The sequence below is a fragment of the Stegostoma tigrinum genome, chromosome 12 (genome assembly GCF_030684315.1).
Source record: "Stegostoma tigrinum isolate sSteTig4 chromosome 12, sSteTig4.hap1, whole genome shotgun sequence".
Lineage (NCBI taxonomy): Eukaryota > Metazoa > Chordata > Chondrichthyes > Orectolobiformes > Stegostomatidae > Stegostoma > Stegostoma tigrinum.
In genome coordinates, this window is record NC_081365.1 from 21,085,615 (window position 1) to 21,112,025 (window position 26,411).

At 39.5% G+C, this 26,411-nt stretch overlaps 1 protein-coding gene across 5 annotated transcripts in view; it reads left to right on the forward strand.

Moving 5' to 3' along the window:
* itsn1 (intersectin 1 (SH3 domain protein)) overlaps window positions 1–26,411 on the forward strand; it is a 217,143-nt gene that overhangs the window by 135,486 nt on the left and 55,246 nt on the right. For 4 of the 5 annotated variants that reach the window (XM_059650194.1, XM_059650193.1, XM_059650196.1 and 1 more), the window contains 8 exons: window positions 199–284; window positions 4,374–4,427; window positions 6,667–6,726; window positions 10,469–10,635; window positions 14,008–14,053; window positions 16,562–16,683; window positions 19,727–19,844; window positions 22,403–22,594. In XM_059650194.1, the coding sequence (XP_059506177.1) occupies window positions 199–284; window positions 4,374–4,427; window positions 6,667–6,726; window positions 10,469–10,635; window positions 14,008–14,053; window positions 16,562–16,683; window positions 19,727–19,844; window positions 22,403–22,594 (845 nt within the window). The remainder of the gene's footprint in view (window positions 1–198; window positions 285–4,373; window positions 4,428–6,666; window positions 6,727–10,468; window positions 10,636–14,007; window positions 14,054–16,561; window positions 16,684–19,726; window positions 19,845–22,402; window positions 22,595–26,411) is intronic. The other variant, XM_059650197.1, reaches the window with a different exon arrangement.

The following is a 26,411-nucleotide window of genomic DNA, read 5'->3' on the forward strand; positions in this document are numbered from 1 at the left end:
CCTCCACTCTGTTCCTTAAATTGAAACTGAAAGATGAATGCCTTATTTTACTGGTGATTATATATACTTTTTTTTAAACATTGAAAGTTGTAGCTTTAGAACAAATCTTCAGTACACCTGGAAAACAAATATTCAAGATGTGACAATTACAACATATCACTTTCCTTTCCACCCTCACCCCCCCCCCCTCACTTAAAGCGTGGATTCTACTTCTTCTGAAAGCCCTCCCAGCTTGAAGAGAATGACCACTCCACCTTCAAAGCTATCTGCAGCACATGGAGATGGTAAGTACATAACTGATGAACTGTGATGCTTCAAGAAAAGAGCAGTCTCAATTGTCTGCTTTAAGTTGAGTTTTCAACCCACTATGTAATGACAGATTTAATATACAAAACTGAAGTAGGTAGCACTGCAACCTAATATTTTGCTCTTAATTCTTTATTTTTATGAATTCATTTCCTTGTGATGTCGGAGGTATTTGCATTAAATAGAGAGATTTCAAATTGGTTGCTGTTTCAGTCCCCTTAACACCAAGGTTTACTAAGAACAAAAATATGTTGTGCTTTGATTTGCACACATTTAAATACTAATAAACCAATATTAAAATATTTTGTAAAATAGTTTAAAAGCTGCTTTGGAAGGCCTAAAAAGGATAAAGCCCTGATTAATTGGTGACCCATCAGTTGAAAGTATAAAACACAATGTTGTTTCCCTAAAATTGTCAAACAAGTGCTGACTTAAAATTTTATTTTATTCTTTGCAATTTCATTACCAGGCTGTTTAATTCTCCAGTCAGAACGAATTTGGTGTGAAGAGTTTTTTTTGAGAAAAGGAGTTTCAGTTTGAGGATAATAAAATGTGAGGCTGGATGAACACAGCAGGCCCAGCAGCATCTCAGGAGCACAAAAGCTGAAGTTTCGGGCCTAGACTGGGCCTGCTGTGTTCATCCAGCCTCACGTTTTATTATCTTGGATTCTCCAGCATCTGCAGTTCCCATTATCACTGATTCAGTTTGAGGATATTGCTTGAGCTGCCTTTAGAATTTGCAGTTCTTCACCACTGTGTTTCAGTTGTTAGATGTAGACAGGTCATCAGCAGTGTATATTCGTCTCCAGGGTCTCTTGTGGCTCATGATGACGTCCCTATCTCTGGGCCATAAGGTGCAAAGCCCACCTTCCGTGGAGGTGTCATTAATGCTTAAACAGGTTGAGTAAAAATAAACTTCTCTCTGTTGATTTGGGTATCAAAAAATATCTGTTTAACTTAGACTAAAGTGTTGCTAATGTGAAAATAGTCAAAGTAAGGAATTCATACTGATGCTTTCGTCAAGAATTGGAACCAGGAAAAAAAACATTACCGCAATCTAGAGATCTGTCCAAAAGTATCATTGTGCATCACCAATCAGCTAAAACCTTACCAAAGTCAATGTTATTTTCTTGGAAGTCCATGAGAAGTCTCAATTTAGAAACAAGGATCCAACTTGGAAGTTAATATGCATTCGTGGCTTTTTATTTTAAGTTGGCCTTCATCTTGTGATGACTTGTATTTGACAAATATTTAATGTTCAGCTTGGTTAAAAACTTTAACCTCCAGTCCCTACTTTCAAAGATATTGCTTTTTATTTGTCTCAATTTTCCTTCCTCCTTTCTGGCTTCATTGCCAGCCATTCTACTGCTTAAAATTCGCAAAACTTTTTTTGTGCTGAATAGATCATATTAAGCAACATAAATAGTTCACTGGGGTGTAATATCGTGCCTTAAGGAATTTTGAATTTTTTTTAATTAGAATGTAGTTGAACATTTTTTTATTTCACTGTTCACAAATTCTATCATTTTCTAGGTCCAACGGAGTGCTAATGCTGGCATTAATTACTCGACAGTTATTTATTGTACATTAATAATTCTAACTTTCAGCAACTGATACTAGATGATAATCATCAGATGGAATAAGTCTGATTTTTTTTGTCCTTCTATTCATTATTCATTGAATTAAATGAGCCTATTTAATTCACACTTCCAAAGAAGTTGGGTCAAAATATGTATGACTTCTTAACTGTAGAAGCCCTTTAATCAATTTTATAACTGAATGTTTAAAGATTTGTGTGGATTTGGAGCATTTAGCTTCTACTCCACTCATATCTCAACAATAGTCACAGTGTCACATTTTTCACTTTCTTCTGTCCAATGGTCCTAGTCCAGTTACCATTCAGATTTTGTAGTGCTGCTTAAAATTATTTCAGCAAATTTCTCACTACACACTAGTCTGCCACAGTTTGCACTCCCCTATCCTGTTTTTAAAAAGTTACCTGCAGAAATTCGTCATTTAGCAGTTCTGGCTTTTTTTTCCCCCATGCTCCAAAAAATGAGAGGTGAATGATGTTGCAGGTCACTGTTGACAATACACAAGCCAGCATTAATAGAACTTGAAGTATAGATATGCTATTGGATAATTCAATTATTTTTGTAATCTGGTCGTAAATAATTCTCTGAGTCAATGTCCAAACTGGGGTCCTAGCAAAAAGAAATTCAGGCATTTTTCAACGTAAAAATTCTTAAGAATTGGTTAGTTTTCTATTGTCAGCCTGTGCCTGCTTTTTCAGGGTAAATATGTATTGGTGGACAGTGTGGTCTCCTTTAGGTATTAGCACTGGACTATTAATCTAGAGACCCAGGTCATGTTCTGGAGATCCACGTTCAAATTTCTTCTTCACAGATGGTGGAATTTGAATTCAATGAAAATCTGGAAATAGAGTCTAATCGTGACCATAAAATTATTTTTGATTGTCAGAGAAACTTATCTGTTTCACTAATTTCCGGTGGGGGAAGAAACTGTCGTCCTTCCGTGATCTGGCTTACACGTGACTCTGGACCCAGACAGATTTGCTTGATTCTTAACTGCCCTCTGGGCAATTAGGGACGGGCAGTAAATGCTAGCCTAGCCAGTGCCATTGGTCAGTACATTGAGTTTGGGGGTGGGATGTCATGTTACGGCTGTACAGGACATTGGTTTGGCCACTTTTGAAGTATTGCATGTAATTCTGGTCTCCCTGCTATAGGAAGTATGTTGTGAAACTAGCATGGGTTCAGAAAAGATTTGCAAAGATGTTGCCAGGTGTGGAGGGTTTGGGCTACAGGCATAGGCTGGGGCTATTTTCTCTGGAGCATCATAGGGTGAGATGTGACCTTGTAGAGCTTTATAAAATCATGAGGGGCATAGATAGGGTAAATGAGTTAAGTCTTTTCCCTGGGCTGGGGGAATCCAAAACTAGAAGGCGTGTGTTTAAGGTGAGAAGGGAAAGAAAGAAAAGGGACCACAGGGGCAACTTTTTCATGCAGAGTGTGGTACATGCAATGAGCTGCAAGACGAAATGGTGGAGGCTGGTACACATTTAAAAGGCATCTGGATGAGTATCTGAATAGGAAAGGTCTAGAGGGAAATGGGCCAAATGCTGGCAAATGGGGTGAGATTTCGGGGTTATCTAGTTAGCATGGACATGTTGGGCTGAAGGGTATGTTTCTGTGCGCACGTCCCTGTGACTACCTCGTGCTGTGAATAATTTTTTTTTAAATGTAGGGAACGGAACAAACTCCTGTGTAGATTTGCTCAGTCATTTAGATTTTGCACTCCTGGAACTGGGTTTAACAGCGCCAGACTGCTGAAAACCGATGCCTGCTTTTATCAACTCATTTGTGCCAACCAGTTCTCTATCAAGCTACATATAATAACTGTGCATTTTCTGTACTCTGAATCCAGAGTCCATTCTAGTCAGGAAATCTCAAAGTATGAATTCAAGTCTTTAATATTCCAAGTTGTTTTTCAACTTGGAGGAAAAACAATGGATGAAGCACTGACCTCAAATTCTGGAATTTAATCTACTGTGAAATTAGAAATATTCCATTGTGCCTGTCCTGGCTAAAAATGAGCATACTGGTTTGATTTTTAAAATATATTATCCTGAGTTGTAAATAATAGAATCATGAAATGTGATCCCAAAACTGATTTCAAGTAAAGTGCATCTTGTGCAGCCCCATGTTGTTAAAAAGTAAACATGTCTGTCTTAGTCACTAACTTCATCTTTAGAATTCTACAAAAGTCCCAAGTATGCACCTGCAAGGTATTGTACTGTGAATTCCTCTCTTGCGCGCGCACACACACACACACACACACACACACACACACACACACACACACACACACACACAACTGCATTGTTGGCCTTGTTTTTTTTCCTGTGTATTGTTAGCTTATAGCATTGTTTCACTGTCATACATTGTCATTGCTATTTTTGCTCATTTCTGTGCATCACTTTGACTCTTGTTGTTACTTTGCTTTATCATGCTGTACTGTTCTTTGTTTTCTGATGTCTGCTATAGAACCTTGCAGGGAGGAGGCTGCTCCGCCTCGACCTCCCTTTCTCCCAAGGAAAGGTACAGTAATTATCTCACTGACACTTCTAGTTGTGTTTTTGTAGCCCACTTGGAATCTTTGTTTTCTGCTAAAATATCCTCAACTCAGAAGTATTTATTGATCAGTGGTGCTTTGCATGAAAGATGAAAGACACTGCCTTTTTAAAATACATGTATTGTAAATACATTTATAACTTTGTATAATTTAGTATAAATGTAGAATAATCCTAGAAATGTGCCAAAGTACAGGGTGGTAACTTTTTTGTTTAAAGAGGTAATCTCATCATCAGGACTGCACTTAAATTCATCAATGACAGATGAGACAATCGTGCTTTTGCTCATCTTCAATAACACTTTGTTCAAAATTATTGTTAACTTTATTTCAGTACCAGCTACAAATAAAATTTCTGTTTGGACATGGAGAATGTGCAGGGGAACCACGTGCTTAACTAGTTCAGAATGCTTAAGCGCTCACAACAAACTACAGATGCTTAAAAACCTCAGTGGGTATGTTGCTGGTCGAATGAGAGTAATGGACTTCGATCTGAACTCAAATATTTTGAATTAAAAGACCAATCAGTATAAGTTGCTACAGATAGCTGTCAGTGCCTTAAATTTATCGTGTTCCTTTGCAGCCTTGAGAGAAGGAAGCTTGTTGGCTTTTCAGAATATGGCCCACGTATGATAAGTGAGGTTGACGCTTTACCTGTGAAGTGACCCAGCAAGCCAAGGAGCAGTTACGTTCAGGCCATAAATGTCAATTGTATCAACAATATTCCCATCCTGAAATTGGTCATCATCTTAAAACAAAAAATTGATGATTGAAAATCTCTTATTTTCAAAAACAGAAATATGACCTGCATTGTTTGTGTTCAGCACATTCAATCTCCGAACATCACAGCACAACCTATCAACTGAGTGTACCCATGCTTTACATGTTATCCCCTCATATTCTGTTATGTTCACCTTTTTCTGTGATAGGCAACGTTTTTGTCTGGTTAAACTGAAGTCATGCTGTGGCCGTTCTTGAATGCACTTATTAATTTGAAAGAAACTACACTGTGGTCACAGTTATTATGTGCTGTGCCCTAAATTGTCCTAAGGATCTAAAATTGACTGAGGGGGAATGGAAGCTTTGTCGAAGGGACCGTCTGCAGTCCCCTACAGTCTGCCAATACTGTGTTTTAACAATACCAAATAGAAGAAAAGGCACTGAAATCTTTTGCCAAGGAAGTCCTGCTGATGAGACTTTGGAATTTCTTGTTTGCTTTGATGTAGAGAATTCCAAATTCACTTGCCTATTTAAATTACTTGGATTTCTCAGTGTCAGTGAAGAAATAATTTATGAAAGGACTTGATTTAGTCAACAGCTTTTGATGTAACAGCTCGAAATACTAACCAAAATCTTGTCAGTTAAAGTTTTGGTCTCAGTTTTATCCTAATCCTTTCAACTGATTATGTTTTCAATAAAAACGAATCACTGGCAACACACAGCTGGTTCTGCAGGTCATGTTTTGCACGTGGACCTTCAGAGTTTTGTGTTTCCGACGTTGTTATTTTAAGTATAAGGAAAATTGTCGAATTGTTCCCATGTTTTAACACAAAATGCATGTGCAGTTTTTGTCATTTTGTCAAATTTCATTCCTCCTTTTGCTAATCATATCTCCTTGCTGGGTTCCAGTTTTGTCAGAGTGGCATTGTTGTTTAATGCTGCATTAGGAACTTTGGTCGTGAGTGCTGGCAAACTGATGAGTCGGAGTGGGAATTGCAGCCAAGCCAATCTGCTTGTTTTCTTTTCCCTCCCTCTCTTTGAACTGCTGCATGTAGTGATCAGAAACATAAACCGTTGCCTGATTTTTCTGCTGTATTAGCCTGCACTGCTGAAATAAATTGTAGCACATGCCACGGCCCAAGAATTGATCCTGATACATTATTAGCCTGCACATGTATGTGTAGACTTGGTGTTGTTCTGGAAGATGTTGCATTGTGTTTTATTAAAATGAGATGAATTCTGATTTCATTTGCTTTAATTTTTAACTGCCCCACTTCCAAACAGAACAAGAATATCGTGCCATTGAATACCCATTAAGCACTTAAAGGAAAATCAGACTGTAGGCAGCAAGCATTGTTTCAAACGTAAAAATTTGACTTGGCTAATAGCATTGTACATATCCATGATAATTAAGAAAATTATATTACCTTTTCTATTTGATGTACATCCTTGAATATAATCAAACCATAATGGTCCTCATTCATTTAGATTCCAACTTGAGGGTTCCTTGCCCTTCAGAGACGCTCTTTGCTGCTTCTGGTGGAGAAGGTAACTATAATCTTCCGCTTAAACATAGATAGTAAAGTCTGTGTCTTCCTGAACAATGTTGCAGCTGTGCATGTTTCTTTTGAATGTTATGGAACTACATCGGTTCCATTGTGTTTTGTTTAACTGTGCAAGTTGCTTTATGCTCTTGATGAAATGGTAAAAGGAAAGTAATCAACTCAACAAGTAGAGATTTCAGATTGAGAACTACAGTGTATCACATGCTGATCCTGTGTATGAAGATAAAACTACTAGTTAACAGAATTAATTAGGAATTAAATTTTGTAAATTTAACTTCAGAAACTGCTCTTATTTTCCTTGCTTAGTTTTGCCACTTTGACTGTTGAAATTGCCTACATCATAGAAATTTAAAAATCAAGGTGTATCTGTTCTCGTGTCTGTAAGACATAGCAACATTGAAAAAGATAATTGTGTTAGTGCTTTGTTAGCACAAGTTCCTGGAATTTGCTGCCTCTGAGTCAAGTGAATTAACCAGCTTAGACCCAAGGGAATTTGTGTGTTGTTGGCTTATGTTAAAATTTCCTCAGTTATTTGTGCTACTTCCTATCCTTGCTTGCTCATTCAGGTAGCTCTGCCATTGTAAATGTAAAATTTCCACAAGATTCTTGGATGCCAATAATAAAATTTGCATGGATAAATCTAGGTACAGCCAGATCTAGTCACCCTAATTGGATTTTCACATTTGTATTAGAGATATCTGGTTTTTGGTAGGGACCATCTTTGTGACATAAAAATATGTTGAGGATTTCTTTTGGTTTCTCACGTTTTACTTTTTTTGTGTATGGACATCCAAACTTAATGTTGTTAGTGTATGTTTTTCAGCTTGCCCTACTACATCTTTATTAGATGCAAGTCTTTCCAATGAGTATTTTGTACGACAAAGAGAAGGCAAAAGATTTGAAGGCCTCTTAGGTTGAGGTGCTATGATAGAAGACAGCAATTTTGGAGCTATACTGGGTGTAGACAGATGTGCTTGCAGTTCCTTTCAAATAGAACCCCCACAGAAACCAGTGATTTTTTTTTCTTCTTGACTAAAATTCAGGAAATTTGTGCCCCTCATCATTTAGAGTTAACATTTCATTTGCTGTTTGCCCATCATCACGAAAGAAAAAACCTTTAATTGTTGGATGCAACTTTATATCAGACAGCAAACTCCCAGATTAAATGTCTCCTTTTGAAATGGAGGAAAAGAAAACTGCGGAACTCTTTTTTTTTTTGCCAATTTGTTTTCCTTACTTCAGAAGAATGCTGACTTAAAGGGGGTCAGCCAGCTCAGTTGGCAGGATGACCAGTAGTGCAGAGTCATGCCAGTAGCTTGGGTTCATTAAGTGGCTGAGGTTATCATGAAGGACTCTCCTCAGCCTCTCTTGAGGTAGAGTGACCCTCAGGTTAAAGGAACACCAGTTTTCTCTGTTTAATGAGAGCACAGCCTTACGGCCTGGTAGGGCTTCGGTGACTTTACTGCTACTTTAACTTCAGTAACCACAATTTCAGAGCTTAGGTTGTAGTTTCAGAATTCAGCCCAATTAATCTGTTCCATGCAAATTTAAGATGTTGATTGTAGTAAATAAACCTCATAGGGGTATCCTGTTAGGCTTTAGGTTTCCAAACTGCTCTCTGAACTGTGAAGCTAACTAGTACAAGATGGTTGCATGCAGAAATCCAAATACAGTTAATGCTTTTAAAAAAAGATTTATTTGCTATAATGGTATTCTGTGCTTCTATTGGATATTTTTGAGCAAATGCACCTTTTCGCTGATCTGAAGACTTTGTCATGCATAGAGTTTCAAGTCTAGGTTAAAGTTTGATGCTGTTCAATGATCTTGTTGATTTTTATTCTCTGGGCGGTCATGGTAGAATCTGTAGAAACTTACCTTTCAGATTTCCGAAAGACCTGAAAAGAGATCTGGGAAAATGAGCTTTTTGTCTGAGCTGCTTTGAAAACTAGGGAAAGAAATTCAGTGAATAAAAGTTTGACAAGAATCACTGGATCATTGAACTGCTGAATTCTCTCGATGGATTGAAGTGGCCTTCCCTCCATTCACTAAGCGCAGCAACAATGAAACAAGTCACATTGAGCATCTGTGAGCAATAATTAGAACCATTAAGTGCTGGCAAGTAACAGAACCCCCTTTGGCACTGATTAAGAAGTGTTTGCCTCATTTACAATTTGCAATGTCAGAGAGACTAGTCTAATTTTTTGGAATGCGTACAATATTTTGGCTAAACAGCAATCTTTTGTTTTCTGCACATTTGTATTGGTAATTATCTACTTGAAGTGTATCTAGTTGTGGTGCTCTAAGGTTTGAGGTAAACTATTTTTGGTGCCATATTTGAAATAAAAAAATTGAAATAGTATGTAGTTTAATGAACTAATGTGTGATCATTCTTGTTTTAGTGGCACTTCACTTGCACTGAAGTGTATATTCATATTTCTTAATTTCCAGTGAGGCGCAAGGCTGTAATATGACATGCTTATTGCCTTGAATGATTAATCAATATTTGTAGTCAATTTTAGGTATTAAGTATCTATTTTGGCCTTTATCTCGAAGACACGACCAAATCTGAGATTGAATCCAAAACTGAGTAGGAGAAACGCGTTAATTGTACTGTCAACAAATTGCTCTATTCTGGTGGAAGTGCAGATGGATTAAGGAAGGGTTATTGACCAATTTGAAACAGAGAGAGAACTAATTTACTTCCATTTGTGTGCCCTGGCTTATTGAGATGAAGTCGCTTTCCCACTGGCTGTCAGTGTACAGATTGAAATGAGGTTCAATAGATTGTACCTTTTCTGTTGGACATCGGCACAGTATGAATTTGCTAAATACTAGTGCCAATTTATGACAATATATTGCAGAGCCCCCCCTTCCTTTTTTTTAAAATTTGGATGAAATTACATTGGTGTCCTTGTCAGAGGATGCAGAAATTAAACGAGGTGACAAGAAAAGTGTTTATTTTCTTAATGCATGAAAGTTATTTAGTAGGAATAATTGCCTTTGTTTTTAGCTAGTAATATTATCATGACATTGAGCTTTTGTTTTAATGTCAAGCAGTCTGTAAATCTTTAAGACAATTGGTGCGCATGGCAGCAAAATGCTACTTTATCCTGACCTAATCAGTGCACTAGCCATTATATTTAAATTGCATAGCTTTGTAGTAAGATAGAACAGTTATTTTAAGAGCAATTAGGTATAATTTGAAGCTAGATTATAATTGTTAGTCATGAATATATTTTAAGAATTAAAACAACTTAATATTTCTCAGTTAATGGCAAAAAAGGCACATGTTGGATTCAGTTTAACTTGATAAACGAAAAGATGAACATTCTAGAAAATTGAGCATTTCTTTCACGAAATTTTTGTTGTCAACATTTCATAGCCATTAAAACGCATTGCCATTATTTGGGTTGCCATTTCCACATGACCAAAAAAAGGTGTTCGGTCCTAGTTTCTTTTGGTCTGCATTGGTAGCACAAAGTGCCTTTTGAGCAACTTTACTTTTGCCTTGCCACAATCATTTTTAACCTTTGCAAGTACAAACTAAATTTTTTGAGAAACTGAGCAGGTCTGGCAGTTCTGAAAATGTCATACCAGACATGAAAAGTTAACTCTGCCAGACCTGCTGAGTTTCTCCAACACTTTGTTTTTATTTCCAATCTCCAGTGTTCTGTCGTCATATTTTCTGACATTGTTCAAGCTGCTTTCTTCTGTCCGTTTCATAGAATTTGTTGCAATGTACACATATGAAAGTAATGAACCCGGGGACTTGACTTACCAGCAAGGAGATGTGATTCTTGTGACGAAGAAAGATGGTGACTGGTGGACAGGAGTTGTAGGAGAAAAAGTAGGGGTCTTCCCATCCAACTACGTCAGACCAAAGGACTCTGAGGTGAATTATCTGTGTTGTTTCATCTTCTGTTCCTTTCAACCCACAAAGCTGCTCCTATTAATTGTGGTGCTCTGCAAGTTTATGACTTTGCTTTCTGAGTAAAGCAACGAAAAAAATTGTTGTGGCAGTTATTGTGCTTGCATCATTAAGTCCAATCCTGATGTTTGTACTTGTTCAGTTATGTGGTACAATATCATTGTTTGTCAAATTACATGGTACATGAACCCATTTTTCATTTGGTGGACCAGTCATCAGCTTGAAAGCAGGTAGCCTGTCTGTAATGTAGTTGAAGTCCTCAGCAGTAAGTAATGCCTAATTAAGGATCTCATCGATCACTGCAATGATTTAATGGATGGTGGGCGTTTAAAATCCAACCTGACCTGTTTAACTCTGTGCAGTGTTGGGCAGTTAAAGTGGAGAGGCTTCTTTTTGTCAGATTCTTTTGGTGCCATTTGGATGACCCCCATTCCTCCAGCCGAAAGGCCCACTCAGGAGGACTGCTCAGTATGGCACCGGTGAAGTTTGTAAACGTAGCTGATTGCCCATGTTGCTAAATGCCTCCTCCTTTGGCTTATCTTCACAAGCAGCATTGACATCCCCCCCCACCCACCCAGCTTAGGGCTGCAGGTGCATAGAGTTGCCACTCTAAGAAGGTGCTTCCTCCTGGAGCTGAATGGAAATCGTGCCTCATGCAACTTAAAAGACCATTGTCCAAAAATTAAAACTGGACTAGCTTTCTTAACAGAAGTGGGCTCACCTCTGAAGTTTTGTGCTATGTTGCAGCGAAATAATCCTCAGCATACAGTCAAGCCTCATGTCTGCTCATATGTTTCATGGAAACAGAAAGTGGTAAATAACTAAAGAGACAGCTTTAATTTTGAATTTAACTGAGTGAATTTTACACCTAGATTCCCTTTAATAGAACATAGAACATTACAGCACAGTACAGGCCCTTCGGCCCTCGATGTTGTGCCGACCTGTCATACCGATCTCAAGCCCATCTCTTACTAGTGTTGTACCGCAAGGGTCGGTGTTGGGTCCACTGCTGTTTGTCATTTTTATGAATGACCTGGATGAGGGCGTAGAAGGATGGGTTAGTAAATTTGCAGACGACACTAAGGTCGGTGGAGTTGTGGATAGTGACGAAGGATGCTGTAGGTTGCAGAGAGACATAGATAAGCTACAGAGCTGGGCTGAGAGGTGGCAAATGGAGTTTAATGCAGACAAGTGACAACCTACACTATTCCATGTACGTCCATATGCTTGTCCAATGACGACTTAAATGTACCTGAAGTTGGCAAATCTACTACCGTTGCAGGCAAAGTGTTCCATTCCCTTACTACTCTCCGAGTAAAGAAACTACCTCTGACATCTGTCCTATATCTTTCACCCCTCAATTTAAAGCTATGCCCCCTCGTGCTCGCCGTCACCATCCTAGGAAAAAGGCTCTCCCTATCCACCCTATCTAACCCTCTGATTATTTTATATGTTTCAATTAAGTCACCTCTCAACCTTCTTCTCTCTAATGAAAACAGCCTCAAGTCCCTCAGCTTTTCCTCGTAAGACCTTCCCTCCATACCAGGCAACATCCTAGTAAATCTCCTCTGCACCCTTTCCAAAGCTTCCACGTCCTTATAATGTGGTTACCAGAACTGTACACAATACTCCAAGTGCGGCCGCACCAGAGTTTTGTGCAGCTTCACCATAACCTCTTGGTTCCGGAACTCGATCCCTCTATGAATAGAAGCTAAAACACTGTATGCCTTCTTAACAGCCCTGTCAACCTGGGTGGCAACTTTCAAGGATCTGTGTACATGGACACCGAGATCTCTCTGCTCATCTACACTACTAAGAATCTTACCATTAGGCCTGTACTTTGCCTTCCGGTTACTCCTATCAAAGTGCATCACCTCACACTTGTCTGCATTAAATTCCATTTGCCACCTCTCAGCCCAGCTCTGCAGCTTATCCATGTCTCTCTGCAACCTACAGCATCCTTCATCACTATCCACAACTCCACCGACCTTAGTGTCGTCTGCAAATTTACTAACCCATCCTTCTACGCCCTCATCCAGGTCATTTGTAAAAATGACAAACAGCAGTGGACCCAACACCGACCCTTGCGGTACACCACTAGTAACTGTTCTCCAGGATGAACATTTCCCATCAACTACCACCCTCTGTCTTCTTTCAGCAAGCCAATTTCCAATCCAAACTGCTATATCTCCCACAATTCCATTCCTCCCCATTTTGTACAATAGCCTATTGTGGGGAACCTTATCGAACGCCTTGCTGAAATCCATATACACCACATCAATCGGTTTACACTCATCTACCTGTTTGGTCACCTTCTCAAAGAACTCAGTAAGGTTTGTGAGGCACGACCTTCCCTTCACAAAACCATGCTGACTAACCCTAATCAATTTATTCTTTTCTAGATGATTATAAATCCTATCCCTTGTAACCTTTTCCAACCCTTTACCAACAACTGAGGTAAGGCTCACTGGTCTATAATTACCAGGGTTGTCTCTACTCCCCTTCTTGAACAGGGGAACCACATTTGCTATCCTCCAGTCATCTGGCACTATTCCTGTAGACAATGACGAGTTAAAGATCAATGCCAAAGGCTCGGCAATCTCCTCCCTGGCTTCCCAGAGGATCCGAGGATAAATCCCATCCGGCCCAGGGGACTTATCTATCTTCACCTTCTGAAGGATTTCTAATACCTCTTCTGTGTGAACCTCAATCCCACCTAGTCTAGTAGCCTGTATCTCAGTGTTCTCCTCGACAACATTGTTGTTTTCTAGAGTGAATACTGTTGAAAAATATTCATTTAGCGCTTCCCCTATCTCATCTGACTCCACACACAACTTACCACTACTATCCTTGATTGGGCCTAATCTTACTTTCATCATTCTTTTATTCCTTAAATACCTATAGAAAGCTTTAGGGTTTGCCCTGATCCTATCCGCCAACAACTTCTCAGAATCTGGACTCTATTTTTCCATAAGTTATTTCCCTGGGTTTTGATATGTGAACTTTTCTGCCTGTTGCAGGAGGAGTGGGAACTTATTTTTATTTCCAATGCTGCTTTCATTCCTGACCCCTGTAGTCATTTGAACAAGTTTATTCACTCAGTTGTTTGTAGCTAAAGACAAATTTTAAAATTGTGTGCATGTTAAATACTTTCAGATTAAACAGACCAGACAGTATTTTGAACTTGTTCCATGAGTAGAACAAAATTATGTTGCACTTAATTATTGAATTGTGCTGTATTCTTTACAAGTGGGATAAAATGAATAAATGCTAATGATGTGGAGGTCTTATTTTTTTTAACTACTTGTGATTATGTGAAAACTGTGTTCTTTGCAGGGACCTGGGCAAACTGGGAAGAGTGGAAGCCTTGGAAGGAAGCCTGGTATGTCTTTGATGTACCTCTGTGTACAAATCTGGTTTTTAAACTTGTCAGGAAATTTTTCTGAAGAAAACATCACTAATTTGGCTGTACAAATGACCAGAAGATTTATCGCCATAAACACAAAAAGGATTGCTGGAACAACTCAGTTCTGTGGTGGGAAAGCAGAGCTAACATATTGGGTCCTCCTTCAGATGAACTCAGTGGTTTGCTAGGACGTTTGGTGGTCGTCCACATTATTGTGGATCTGAAATCACGTGGAGGCCATATCAGCATGCTCAATCGTGTTAGTCCCCTTTCTCTAATAGCCGTAGTGAACTAGATGGGTTTTATGATAATCGATGAGTGTAGTTAGTATTGTTGAGACTGTGCACCTTTTCAAGGCTCACCAGTTGAAATTAAAATCCACCAGCTAATCATGGTGAGATTTGAACCCATGGCCTCAGAGCATTAGCCTGATTGTTACCGTAGTGACCATACTGTGCACCTTATTGGAAGGAGTATGTTGTTGTATGAACATGTAGGCAGAGCCTTGACCGCTTTCGACTGAAATATCTGATAATACAACCTGCTGTCGTACCACACAGTTAAGTTCCACTGAGTTTTAACAGTTGCATTTGACTCCTCAACCTTCCAACAGAGCTGGGAACGCAATCGATTGAAGCAGGTGAATGTCACAGCCAACTGCATTCAGCAAGGCCCCTCAAACAGTAATGAGATAGATGTCTGTTGAGTCTCTTTGCAGTTGCGTAGAGGGATTAAAACATCAGGACACTGGGAGATTTTATCCTTTTAAACAGCCAAATGGAAATTTGCTTGTCACTTGAATAGGCAAATCTCTCATGGCTCAACACAAAACATCCATTTCAGTATCAGAAGTTTAAAAATTTGATTTGTGATGATAAGTTGAGAATGATGCTTTGCTATTGAGAACAAGGAAGACAGTGGGATTCGATGTGTACATGATACCAAGGAGGAGACATGTATGTATTGAAAGGGAACTGGAGGCTTCTAAAGACATCATTTGTAAAATTGCTCACCTTCCGACCTCCGTGGCTGTTAGACATTCATGGGACCTTGCAGATAATAAATTGTTATTACTAGTAGAGACTAGGTAATGTGAAGCTTTCCCTAGCTGTTTCACTTTGTACCAAATGATTCAAATTGGACTTGACAGGATGGGTGCTAAGAAGTGGAAAATCTAATCTGCACAAAGTTACTTGTGTGAATTGTAACTATGGAACACACCACCTAGAACACAAGTAAATTGAATGATATTTATTTGTTTCAAAGCAAATTAGATAGCTTTCTTTGCCGAAATATTTTGGGGTAAGTACATGAGACACTAAATTTAGAATGCTTTGGACGTGCAGGTGACTTACACCTATGATTTACTCACGTTTTCCACTGAGGATTGGCTGTTTGCCTATTGCCTGGATCTTTTGAGTCATTTATCACAGCCCAGTTAGTCTGTTCTCTAAATAGTCAAACACTGGACATACAACTTCACCCTGTATCAGGATCCTTAAGAAATCCTGATGCGCTGGCTCCATGGACTCTGCCAGGAAGCTTTGACAGATGATTCACTTGCTCCCTGGACCCTCTGAAAGTCTCTGAATCTAAAATAGAAAAAGCTTGGTCTAACTCCTTGGCAACTTAGGCATCTGAATTGTACCCTGAACTAACTGCAATCTTTACTCTGCTGCCTGCCTGTCCTTTTTTCCACCTGTGCAATCACTCATTCCCCAACAGATTGAAAATGTGGTAGCCCATCCCCTAAAAGTGGGAGAGCCACGTATTTGAAGAGTTTCCTGTTGCTTTGCTGCCTGTATTGATGCCCACTGGTCCCATGGAGTTGATTCTAAATCCATTGAGTTTGTCTGCCTATCAGTTGTGATGAAGAGCCACTGGACTGAAAATGTTAACTCTGCTTTTTCCCCACAGATGCTGCCTGACCTGCTGTGTTTTACCTGTAGTTTCTGCATTTGTTTCTGAACTACAACATCAACATCGGTTCTTTTGTTGTATTTTAATAAATTAACCTGGGCTGCTTCTGTGTTGAGTGCTGTTGATTTTCAATGAGCTGACCTCAAGCAGCTGCTAGCAATACTCAAGAGTGTTGGATATGCAAGACCAAATCTTGGAAAGGTTCTTCCTACTGGGAGTCTTCTAGCTGCAGACCTCAGTGAATCTGGCAAACTTTGCTGGTTGCATGAGACCTATATGTTGATTGTTAAGAGCACAGATGTGTAAGTTTAGCTGTACAAAAGCAGTATGGATTTAAATCCTCGGACTGAGATCCTCAACTATGAAGGTGTAACTTTCATGCTTTATAAAAGCTTGTGACAAAAATGTCATTTACTGGCAGCAAGGATGAATGATCCTCCTTGAAAAGACTTTATTCCTGCTGTAAGAGCATTCTGTAAAGACAGCGCCCCCCCCCCACCTGCCGACCGATAGATTTAATTCATTCTGATTAATTCATGTTCCAATGTCATCTGCCTCTTACAGAAATTGCTCAAGTGATAGCTCCTTATACAGCAACTGGTGCGGAGCAACTTACTCTGGCACCTGGTCAGCTCATTCTCATTCGCAAGAGAAATGCTGGTGGATGGTGGGAAGGGGAGCTTCAGGTAGGTGATGCATTCATTCAGCTGTAATTTTTCCTTAAGTGGTTTAATTCGTCTAGGGCAAGCAAACATTGTGAGGTGTAAATCAAGTGTTGTTTTCACGGTTTTGTTTGTTAATACATAAATTATTTGGGTGGTTTGTTATAGTTGCAGTTGTAATTTGTGGAGACCTTAAGTGAGTTGACAAAGGTTCCATTTAGTCTATCTTCTCTGAAAAGTGTACTCTGCTGAAGCTCCAGCCAAGAGCAGTGACAGGCTGTTCTGTCTGCATTTAGCTATGTAGTGCATTGGTGCCATTGAAAACAGGAAATCTATAAACCTCGTTAGGTGGATGATCAGTATTACAACTTAAAGATATGACCTTGGATGGTCCTTGGGTATTGTAGCATTTTTCCACTTCTGGGTTCCAAGTTCAGCTCAGATTAAAAACCTAGTGATTGGTCTGCTGTTTATTCTTCAGTTTGGTTTATGGCTGCACTTCTAATTATCGTCCCACGATCACAAATATATGTGTGGTACTCAGTGTTCCATGGGCAGCTGCTCTCACTGCATCCTGAGATCCACGCAAAATGCCAAGCAGTGTCACATGCACGCTCTCATCCTTTTTCTCCAACAGATTGCTACACACTGGCTCGGGGTTGCACCACTCCACAGTTCCACTTCATCCTCTGACTCCTTTGTTGTGCTCACAAGAAATTATTTACTTTCCTTTCAGGCATCAAGGCCCACAAGATGCAACTACTCTGAAATACCCATGGCCCTTCAGAACCTTCCTCCCCTCCTCTTCCCTCTGACTGTATCCCCTCTCCCAACTCCACCTCCTGTCAGGTATTCACCATCCTTCCTAACCTTGTGTTCTCCGATGCTGGAGTGTTCTGTACTCAGCAAAGGCCTCAGCTTTATTAAAAACCAAAAGAGCTGCGGATGCTGTAAATCAGGAACAAAAATAAAGTTGAATTCTGAGGAAGGGTCACGGGACCTGAAACATTAACTCTGTTTTTTCGTTCAAGGCTGCTGCCAGACCTGCTGAGCTTTTCCAGCAACTTTGTTTTTGTCCCTCAACTTCATTCGTCTGTGTCCCCACCTTCTCAAATTTGGGCACAACATGATGTTGAACTCTTCTGCAATCTTTGCCTTAGTGCCCATTTATTTGGACAAGAGTCCTCTCCCCGTCCTAAAGACCCCTTTTTCCAGGACCAGCACTTGCCCTCAGCTTGAACCCCTCCGTCTGGCCTTTTACCTGCACTCAATCTGTTCACTCAAAACTGTCGACATGTTGGTCACCTCAATTTTTTTTGCACCTTTCACCAAATCCAACCTATCTCCCTCTGAACTGACCGCTCTGTGCACTTAGATCTAACCCTTACTTTGTTATTAAGCCTGCTGATAAGGGTGGTGCTGTTGTAACCTAGCATACTGACTTCTACGTTGCAGAGGCTGAGTGCAAACTCGCACATGCCTCCTCCTATTTCCCCCAGACCATGACCCCATTCATGATGCCATTACATCTACTACAGTAACTGACTTCATTTCATTTGGTGACCTCCCTGCCCACTGCTTTCAAGCTCATAGTCTCCCATAGCTTGCTTCTACCTCCTTCAAAAAAAAAAATCCACAAATAGGACTGTCTGGGCAGATCCATTGTTTCAGCCTGTTCCTGTCCCACAGAACTCATTTCTTCCTCTCTCTACCCAGCCCAATCCCTGCCCACATACATCCATTATTCCTTTGACGCTTTACTCTGGTTTCAACACTTGCAGTTTGCAGGCTCCAGCCACCTCTTTACTATAGATGTGCAATCCTTTTATGCATCTGTTCCCCATTAGGAGGGTCTTGGGGCTCTCTGCTTCTTCGGGGCGCAAAGACCTGACCTGTTTCCGCCCACCATCATCCTCCTCTGCTTGCCGAGCTCGTCCCCACCCTCAACAACTTAAGGGTCTAGGCCCGAAACATCAGCTTTTGTGCCCCTAAGATGCTGCTTGGCCTGCTGCGTTCATCCAGCTCCACACTTTGTTATCTCTTGTAACTCCTCTAGTTTTCTTCAGGTCAGAGGGGTGGCCATGGATACCCGCATGGGCCCTAGTTATGCCTGTCTCTTCGTGAGGTGCATAGAATATTCCTTGTTTCAGTCCTCTACCGGCCCCCGTCCCCAACACTTTCTCCGATAGATTCTTGATATCAGGGCTGCTTACCTCTCATGTCCAGAATTGGAAAAGTTCATTGATTTCACTTCGTTTCCACCCTGCCCTCACTTTCACCTGGTCTATCTCTGACTCCTCCTTTCCCTTCCTCAACATTTCTGTTCCCATCTCTGTGGATGGACTGACCACTAATATCCATTATAAACCAGCTGACCCCCACTGCTACTTGGAATTTACATCCTCTCACACTGTTTTCTGTGACGACTCCATCCTGTTCTCTCAGTTCCTCCATTTCTGCCGTATAGGCTCAGATGAGGCCAACTTCAACAAGGGAGCTTCTGAAATGTCCACCTTCTTCCTGAACCGAGGGTTCCCCAGCTCCATTATCAACAGGCCCCTCAACCAGGTCTGACCCATTTCCTGCACTTCTACCCTCTCCCCTTCTCTTCCCTCCCACCACAGCGATAGGGTTCCCCTTGTCCTTACCTACCTTCCCACCAGCGTCCACATCCAGAAGATCATCAGACACCATTTCTTGCGCCTCCAGACACACACACTTTTCCCCCACCACCTTGTCTGCCTTCCGCAGGGTCCTGGCCCACTCTTCCTTCACCCCCAACTCTTCACTCTTCTGTCTCTTTGAGCTTTATCCTATCTTTTACTCCCTTCCCCATTCCCTCCCTACTTTCTGCATGTAAACTAACATTTTCCCAGTTACCATCAGTTCTGAGAGAGGGTCACCAGACACGAAATGTTAACTCTGATTTTTTTTCTTCACAGATGCTGCCAAACCTGCTGAGCTTCCAGCAACTTTGTTTTTGTTTCTAGTTATCCAGCTGTGTTTTGTTCGGAATTGCCTTTAGTACTGCTGAATTCAGTGGTTTATTGTTTGCTTTTGTTTATAGGCTCGAGGAAAGAAGCGACAAATAGGATGGTTTCCTGCCAATTATGTGAAACTTCTCAGCCCTGGAACAAATAAAAGTACTCCAACTGATGCTGCAAGACCACCCACAACAAATGTTTGTAAGTTTGTCTTGGCGTTCTCCAAACATCTTGCTTTATTAGTGTGATCATTGAATAATATTAATAATCATAATATAGTAGCTTTCCAAGCTATTTAATTCTCGTTATGTTCAAGTATTTTGTCATTTTCCTCATGGGGAGGAATCATTGGAGAACTGGGGTGCTTGGAAGCCAGTGTTATTAATGGGTTCTAAATGGTACGTTTGTTGCATGAAAATCTCTGCACAGATTTGGATTCCTTTCTGCAGAAGTGCTGGCTCCTGATTTGCACATTCCCCAATGCAACTTATTTTTCAAACTTACAGAACTAGCTTTTCATTCCTTTTCTTTCCTCCTTCTCTGTTTTCCCCACTGCCATGGCCTGGATTTTTGCTTGAATTGCCAATCATTGGTATTAGCTTCAGTCAGCCAACTGATTGTAAGAGGGTTGCGTCTGGACTTCAAAGAGCAGTGTTGAGGCTTGGGATCTCAATGGTAAGCTCAAAGCCACCAAAAAGGGCTTCCGTAATCTTTGTAGATCTTGGGCAACTGGATGTGGTGGGCTGTAACTCCCACTTGTGTAACCCAAAATAGCTGGTGCACTGTATGATTTATAGTTGTAATTCCTTGTAATTGACATGTTAGATCAGTGTTTTCCCAACTCTTACCCAGCGTGACCCCATTTGACCTCAAGTGAGACTCTAGTTGGATGGTGGTGAGTGGGGAGGGGAAGGAAATAAAGCTCTGGCGTTGTGAGAGGTGTGGGGGCATCGTTACCTCTTGACCAGAATGGTGGGGCATCAGGAGTTGAGTGTTAACTGATGATGAGGCAAAGTTTCTCCCCAAAAAAAACTGATCCACAGGTGGGTATTTCGGTTCAGTAGTGGTCAGGTCACACCCAACAATGCCAAAAATCAGATTTAATTGAATGTGCAACTGTCACAAAAAAGTCTGAGTTCCATGACAGCCGTTGCTGCCTTGGAACCCAAGACCCAAAAGTTTTCTCGTGACCCCCATTGGAGATCATGTCAAACAGTTTGGGTAGCTGTGCAGAGATGTTAGTGGCGTTTAGTGGACTTTGAAGGCCTACCTAATAGAAGTAAAGACTGCATGTGCAAATGGGATAGCTGAGGACGCAGTGTACTTTAAGATCTGGCTATATTTGTAACTCAGTTGTTGGATAACCTGCTAGATCTGTGAAATTTATTCCTGAGACTGGGGGCGAGCTACATGCTGTGCTGACTTATCAGTTGGCTGGAAGGACACCAAAACGGTTTACCTGTTGAGACCCCACACACAGTATGAATGTTTGCACAGTATGAATGTTGGGATAATTTTTAAAAGGTGGTCGTATCTACTAAAATATACCTTGTTTTCCCTCCATTTCTTTCCTCTCATCCCTCAACAATAAATCCTTTGACAGAAGAATGGTGATAATGCCTCTGTCACCAATGGATGCAGTCCATTCCTCTTCAGTCTTTGGCAAGATCATTTGATAGCTTTCTGTTTGATATATTTTCTCCCATATTCCATAGATACCTGTAGGCATGTGTTTGTAAAAAAAAACAAGCGAAGGAAAGGGGTGTAATCGGAAGTACTCCTCATGTTTCCATTCATGTGCTTACAATAAATTTCCAACCCAAAAATGCTCATTGTCAGATTTCAAAAATGTATCTTGAAGTTGACCACATTGGTTAAAATGTTGATCGCCTGTAGGCCAAGTGAGTACATATTGAGAATTATGATCAAGTACCTTCAAATCCTCGGTTTTGTTTTTGTTGTTACAAGATTCTACAGTTGCAGTGCAACTGTAGACTTTTGATCAGGAGAGCTGTCCAGATCCAGTCGGTTTGTCTGTGTGAATCCCTGAGAATACAAACTTCCCCTTTATCTGAGAATGGACTTGATCTCCACAGTACAAATAACTTTGTCATCACTGAGCTGGGTAATCTAGGAGGTCAGACAGTTCCCTTCATATATTGATGTATTTCAAGCCAAAGTCGTCATGTGGGTATTGAAATTGCAACAGAAGTGAAACATCTTGGATTTATTCATTTAAAATAAAATATTTTTCCAAATCTGATGCTTTTATATCCATTTGGTACTCTGTGATCTGTTGAGTTATACTGATGCTAACACTGTTAGTACCTGGTTTTGATCTGACACCTTGTTAAAAAGGAGCTATCATGTAAGTTTAATAAGTCAGTAAGTTACAAGATTTTCTGGAGTTTTGTTGACCTCAGTTGCATATAAGTGATGTTTACTTTGAATTGCTTCTTATACTCAGGCCAGTTTGGTCAAAGCAAGGTGAAAAAAAGGCTATTTATTGTTTGAGGTCAAAAGCAGGATCAAGCTTAGTAACTTGTATTTCAGTCCATTGATCGGAAACATGGCAAAGCGCAAGACCAGAAAACATGCACTCCCATTTAGTCACTCTCAAAAATCTCAATTGTTTGCTTTGCTGCCAGTCTCAGGAATAAATTTCATTTTCTCAGTGCTAAGTCCCTGTGTTTTGAAGAGTTCATGTTGGAATTTCAACAATTCTACAAGGGTACCAATTTCTGTTTCTGTTTTGACAGTGTTCCAGGTGATTGGTATGTATGACTACATTGCACAGAATGATGATGAACTTGCGTTTGCCAAAGGACAGATCATCGGTGTTCTCAACAAGGATGATCCAGATTGGTGGAAAGGGGAGCTCAATGGGGTCACTGGTCTCTTCCCATCTAACTACGTGAAGCTAACAACTGATATGGACCCAAGCCAGCAATGTAAGTAGCTGATAAAAATTTATTATCTAGTCAGTAAGGAACATGCAGCATTGCTGTGATTCTGCTACGCTGCTGCATTTAATAGTCTCTTTGAAGACCTTCTGTAAAGCAGTTTTTTTTCCATTCCCATCCTTTTTTATAGCATGCACGTTTTTATCATTTGCATCATGCTGTACATGCCCGACTCATTTCCTAGCTTGAATTTGCACATGTTTTGTTTGCTTATGTGTTGTGTTTTCCTCCTTTTTCTAGGATCATATGTTGCCCACCCCCCACTCAGGCTTGAAAGTCCTCAAAGAGACCCACTATCCCATATCACTGCCAGAGGGATGATGGGAGATGCAGCCTTGATCATGTGACTTCTGCATGATCATCAACTGGCTACTGACTAGAAGAACACTGCAGAGCAGTTTTACCTCATTTTACTTTAGTTGCGTATAGTCCTAGATATTTTTAGTTTAAGTTTATTAAAATTTTTTAAAAGGATAGTGGGTCCTTTTGTGGCTTTTGCTGCCCCAATTTATTTCGCACCTGTGGAAAACACTAGGTTATTTTAAAGCAACCCTTTAAAATTAGGCCAGACCAATTTTTTTCCATTTTAAAGAAATTAATTTTAAATGCCTGCATGTTTTTGTCTTGCAAAATGACCCACTATCAAGGAATGCTGCATGTGGTATTAACTCTTCAGTATGCCCTCCTTCAAAAACATTTTTTAATTCAGCTTCCGTTTATATTGAATAAAATGTCACTGTGTCCAGTATTAAAAATAATGCAAGTTATGGCCGTTGTGTGAAAGGCAGAGTGCTTTTTGAAGGGGTTATCGATGCAGTTGAATCCAAGTGTTGTTGTGGTAATCCTTAATTAATCTTCAGCATATTAAGCTTCCATCGGCCAATTTCAAATAAAATGTCAAACTGACTGGACTACGATGTTTAAGAAATAACAATATTTTCAGGTGCAAAACAAATGTATCTTGTGTCGTAGCCCCTTCATTTAAGTTTGCTTCTGCTTTTCAATGTGGGAAAATGGTCGTTTGAACAAACAATTCTTGACAAGAAAGAATGTATAGAAATACTATCCAATTAACTACAGTGTTTACAAATTGTAATCTTTTAGTGCATTGTATTTATACAAATTAACAAACAATGGAGCTTTTACTTAGAAATGAGACATTAAATTCAATTAAGTTCTGTGGCTCAGTTTATGTCACCATCAGGTGCTGTAAGTATGAGGTTAAATACATGCTCAAAGCTTATGTTTCCTTTAAAATTAGTAATTGTTTCAGGTTATTTTTTACTCTCTGCATCGTCATCATTGTTTCCTAAGACAAGCAGTATAAGTAGTGTTTGTTTCTCATGAGACATTTGGGTAGTGCACAAAACAATTTGAGGCTCAAATTTGGTTTCATTTGTTTGTGAAGAATTTCATTGTTATAAATATAAAGTATATATAAATATATATGGAATGACCAGTGTTAAGAGCTGGTTATCACATGCATTCTTGAACTACATGTACAGGTAAAAGAATTAAAAGCTCCGTTTTGAAATTGACTGTAATGTGTCTGTTTCTTTATTGTATATAATCAATATCAGTACTGCATTGTTATAGAGACATCAAAATCGTGTTCATGACTATTTATTCTAATCCTTTTAATACTCAGAAAATCTGTGCACTTTAAATTTCTGTCTAAACTGGAAAATTTTGTCTTTTAGATTTCAACTCATTTGAATCTTCAGAGGCAATTTGTATTAACAAGCTTTTTATTCTGGACTGTAAAATAAATTGAATTTGAATTTAAAAAAGCATGCCATTTAAAATATCTTGTAATTATTTGAACCACCTTTTGATAACTGCAAAAATCTCCGTGTCAGGAGCAGCAATTGCTCCTCTCAAGCATTTTGGAGTGTAATGAGTTTTATTATTTTGAAATTGTACTACATGTATTTGAATAAAAATGGAACCAGTCATACTGAGAGACTTTGCAAGAGACTTGACCATGCAACTGTCAGTGCTGTTCTGTAATTATCTGCGAACCATTGCAGTTGAGACATTGACGACGGTTTACGTAGTGCCTTGCCAGGAAACTACCCAATTTTTTCCTGGTTTGCTGGCTGAATTTAGAAATTTTATCATCTGGAGAATGTGACTTCAATACCCATTATATGCACATCTTGTGTTTTTTTCTAAATGGAGTGCCAGTTGCTATACGATGATGGCATCCTCCAGTCAGTCAGTGGAAATTGGCAAAGGTGGCTGAGGATAGTTTTGTTCCCTCTTCTGACCAGCACCCTCTACACAACATGCCTGTAACAGGAAAGCAAAGAATGGACACATTTTCCGAGTTTCAGTAAATCATTGCTTCAGTGTATCAGAACTTTAAACTTTAAGAAATTTATGCCTAATCTAATGACTCCCTTTAGTTCCTGTCCTCTGGCATCATTGAAATAGATGCTGTCCATTAACATTGTATCTGAACATTTTATCATAACTGTCAATGAAGCAACATATTGTTTTGTCATCAGAGTCTGTTTTGTTTTTCTTTTCAGTTTTAAAAGACAATTTGTTGATTATTTGAGAAGTTCAAACAGCAACATGGACAGATTTAAACCCAAAGGCTAAAATATTGTATTATTGGTTCTGTGAAATACTTTAGGATACTAATTTAAAATTAATTTCCCTCGCTATATATTACTCAGCATTAAAGATATACAATGACTGCATGATGTAAGCTTGGTGTTGCTTGAATCAAGGTGTTGCTTACCACTTCTACATGAGTTCAAATCTCATCTCTTAGTGGGATATTTACTCTTTATGTCACAATAGTTAGCAAATGGCAAAGGTGTTTGGCAAAGCTGATAGAATTCTTAAATCTGTTTGTGCATGTTCATTATTAAAAATTTAAATGTTGTAATTCTAACTATCTGCCCAATATGTACATTAGCTAAATTCAACGTCTGTGCTATTTGACCACTTCCTAGGACTAAAAGCTTGCAGCATAGGAGGCATGTAGTCTGCATGAGTGTGAATTGCTGACCTTCCAATAGTGTACCATTTAGTGGAACCGAGTAAATGAACTCCCTATTCATCAAAAAGCTAGACCACAGGTCGAGCACCAAGTAATTATTGATTACAGATAACAACTGAGTTTTTTTTTTGAATGAACAGAGTTACTTGAAATTAATAGTAACAGTGTTACAATTCCTTGGAAATTGATTTTTTTTTCCAAAAAAGAATCCGCAAGGTCCTGGTGAAAAGAAAACAGATAAATGAGATATTTAAAACTTCTAATGTAGCAAGCCCACTAAAATCAACATAGCTCAAACTTTAGTTAACTGATATAAGACATTTTAAGTAGTGTAAATAAGTCAACACAAAGATGTGCCTTGCTGTTACAAGCATTCCTGCTGCTTCCTACTCAAATGTGTCTACCTCATGGGGTTTTTTTTTGCAGGATCTTTCACTGCCCATTCAATTATTTGGGCTCACCATTTGCATTGACCAACAGCCACATTCCATTTGAAGTTCCTGGATATGATTGTCATTCATGATGCGCATGTCTATGAGCCCCTTCCACGTTTGTTATGACAGTAATCTCACAGAATCCCCAGAGATTTCTTTTACTGACTTCTTTGAATCATTTGGTGGGCACTGGCACAATTTCAACAGCAGAAATGATCATCGTTGAATCCACAGTCTCCTCTTCCTCTTGTCACCAACCTTGTGTTCTTTGTAATTGTGCAACACATAGTCTCTCTGCTGTTCTCAGAGACTTATTTCAATGCTAAGATCTGTTAAATGATTAGCAAACAATACTGTT